The sequence below is a fragment of the Choristoneura fumiferana genome, unplaced genomic scaffold (genome assembly GCF_025370935.1).
Source record: "Choristoneura fumiferana unplaced genomic scaffold, NRCan_CFum_1 Sck3bRy_105;HRSCAF=290_pilon, whole genome shotgun sequence".
NCBI classification, from domain to species: domain Eukaryota; kingdom Metazoa; phylum Arthropoda; class Insecta; order Lepidoptera; family Tortricidae; genus Choristoneura; species Choristoneura fumiferana.
Window position 1 is genome coordinate 1 of NW_027412787.1, and position 2,894 is coordinate 2,894.

The 2,894-nt window shown below is 40.2% G+C and overlaps 1 protein-coding gene across 1 annotated transcript; it reads left to right on the top strand.

Annotated features, from left to right (window-relative positions):
* Nucleotides 1-1,167: 1,167 nt before the first annotated feature.
* LOC141444967 (E3 SUMO-protein ligase ZBED1-like) lies at nucleotides 1,168-2,277 on the top strand (the record flags this gene model as incomplete). Its single annotated transcript, XM_074110747.1, has 1 exon — nucleotides 1,168-2,277. A coding segment is annotated over one exon (1,110 nt), but the record flags the coding sequence as incomplete, so codon positions are not given.
* Nucleotides 2,278-2,894: the final 617 nt, after the last annotated feature.

Sequence of the window (2,894 nt, forward strand, 5' to 3'; positions counted from 1 at the left end):
CGGCAGTTTTGTGTGGTTTAATTTTAAAACTAGATGAAAACCCGGCTTCGCTCGGGTAAAATGTAGACTCATAATAACATGTTTGAAAAACATTTTTTGCCAGTGTAAAGACTGTCGTACCAACTTATCGAAAAATCTGACGTATATTCCCAGCCTTAATATTATCACAAACGTACTTTCACAGCTAACCTACGTATCGGTATTTCTTAGTAGATATTTCTCCTAAATCTTATTTGCCCAAATAACTATGATGTCTCTGTCTCATAATCAAAGAAATTAGACCTAAAGGGCCCCATATACGGTACGATTCGTCTGTACGATCGATCTGATGAAAATCGACGAATCGTACCGTGTGGGGCCCTTAAGAGGTCACAATGGAGAACGAAATGCAAACCTGTGACACCTGTGACACGTGATGACGTGACACTAACGCCACTTTGATGTGATGACTTTGACATGTTTACTTCGCAACGCCATTATATACTTAGTAATTTATTCAAGTTTATATTGAAAATACTCGATAATCCGAATTTTCCGCCTACAAGTTGTCGACTCGGATTGACTAATTTTTTACGCTCTTCAATTTGATGTGCATTTCGTTCGAGTCTACCGTACCCCTTGACGAAATTATTAATATAGATGGGTTCGTTTTTTTTCTGCGTCAAAGAAAGTTTAAATTCGTTGCGTTAAATGTGAATTATTGCTTATGTTTTCAGACATTTTACTGTGAGTTTTTGATTTTATCGGTAATGGACGATACTTTATTAATTTTGTAAATAGTGTAAATAATAAACTGTGGAGTGTCTATAATATGTTTGTAGTTTTAAATTTTGTTAGTGTATATATAGTGTAAATATTCGTTTGTACTTTAGGAAAAACTTTAAAATTAATGTAAATACTTAAATAGTGAAAATAATAACAAAAAGTTGAATATTTTAAAATGGTTCCGAGTAAGGGTAAAAGAAGCAATGTTTGGTTTCACTACAACGAAGATGCGGACCAACTTCGAGCCAAGTGTAATTATTGCGGATTGTATTTGAGCATAAAAAGCGGTTCTTTAGGAAATTTAAGTAGACACATGAAGAACAAACACCCGACCATACCTTTATGTGTTCAAAGGCAACCGGCACAAGAATTATCGAACGAAGAGCATTTGCCAACAACTAGTGCGGCGACTGCGGCGGCTGCACCGTCAACGTCATCAGCTGTGCCTTCATCATCCACTATGAATTTGGCGTCAACTTCTACATCTACTTACGCGAGCCGGGTCCTGGTACTACTCTACCAATAAGTAACTATTTTCGAAAACCACCATCGACGCGTAAAGTCGAACAAATTGATAGACAGTTGGTCAAAATGGTGGTAAAGGGCCATCACGCTTTGCGTATAGTGGAAGAACCGGAGTTTAAAATATTTATTGAAATGGTATCACATTGCCCGGGATACCAGTTGCCTACCAGGAAAACACTATCCAACACTTTGATTCCAAAAATCTACATGGAAGTGTTTCAGGATATCCAAAGGAAAATAGCAGATACACCCGCTGTTTGCCTCGGAACGGATGGTTGGACATCGACCACAACAGAAAGCTATATAGCGGTTACGGCTCATTTTATAGACGAGCGTACCACCACGCTCTCTTCGGTGCTACTCGGGTGTATAAAATACAACGAGCGGCACACAAGTGCAAATTTAATGTCTTTTCTAAAAGACATAATTCGCGATTGGCAAATATCTCATAAAATAGGTAGCATCGTGAGTGATAATGCCGCTAATATCACGACTGCTATTAGGATGGGCGGTTGGCGACCCATAGGGTGCTTCGCGCACTCCTTAAATTTGATGGTTCAGCGGGCACTTACCGACATAAGCGAAGTGGTCGGTAAGGTAAAGGCCATTGTGGAATTTTTTAAAAGAAGTTCCAATGGGCTCCATAAACTATTGGAGGCACAAAATCAGATGGGCCTACCACCACTTAAATTAAAGCAAGAATGCCCCACAAGATGGAATTCCTGCTACGACATGTTGGAGCGGGTGTTACGTCTACAGAATGCAGTCATTACAACACTAGCAGCAATTATGCGACAAGATCTCTTGCTCCAGCCGCATCACTGGGCCATTATTGAGGCAGTTGTACCAATATTAAAACCCTTCTATGAAATAACAACAGAAGTGAGCGCTGACAAAATGGTGACCTTGTCGAAGGTTTTGGGTGTTCGTGCAGCTAATGGAAAGAAATTTAGCTGCATTTACAGCGCAGCAGTACGAGGTCGATGAAATCACAGTTTTCGTCGCAACATTAAAGGAACAATTGCGACTAAGATTTCACGATCTAGAGAAAAATGCATTATACGCAGACAGCACCATCCTAGATCCGCGCTTTAAAAAAAAGGGGTTTCGTACTGAAGACTCCTTTTTAAAAGCGAGTGAATTACTGAAACGGCGGATTTGTGAAGTCAAATTGCCACAGGTACAACAGGAAGAAAATATATCCGCCACAGCTGCACCAAGCCTTGGCTCTGCCACATTCACAACATCATCCACGGAACCGCAGAATGCCCAAGTCGCCAGCATCTGGGATGAATTCGATAAAGAAATGGCCATGATTATCAGACCTGAAAACAATACTGCTGCGGCAATCCGCGAATATGACCATTATATGAGGGAGCCGTATTTACCCAGGAAGGACGATCCATTAAAATGGTGGCATAAAAAAAAGGAGATATATCCCAGGGTATATCAGTATATGCTAAAGCGGCTGGAAATGCAAGCTACTTCAGTATCTTGCGAAAGGGTTTTTTCCAGTGCGGGTCAGGTTTTAAACCAAAGACGGACTCTTCTAAAACCCGAAAAAGTTACACAAATGCTATTTTTACACAGCAACATGTAAATAA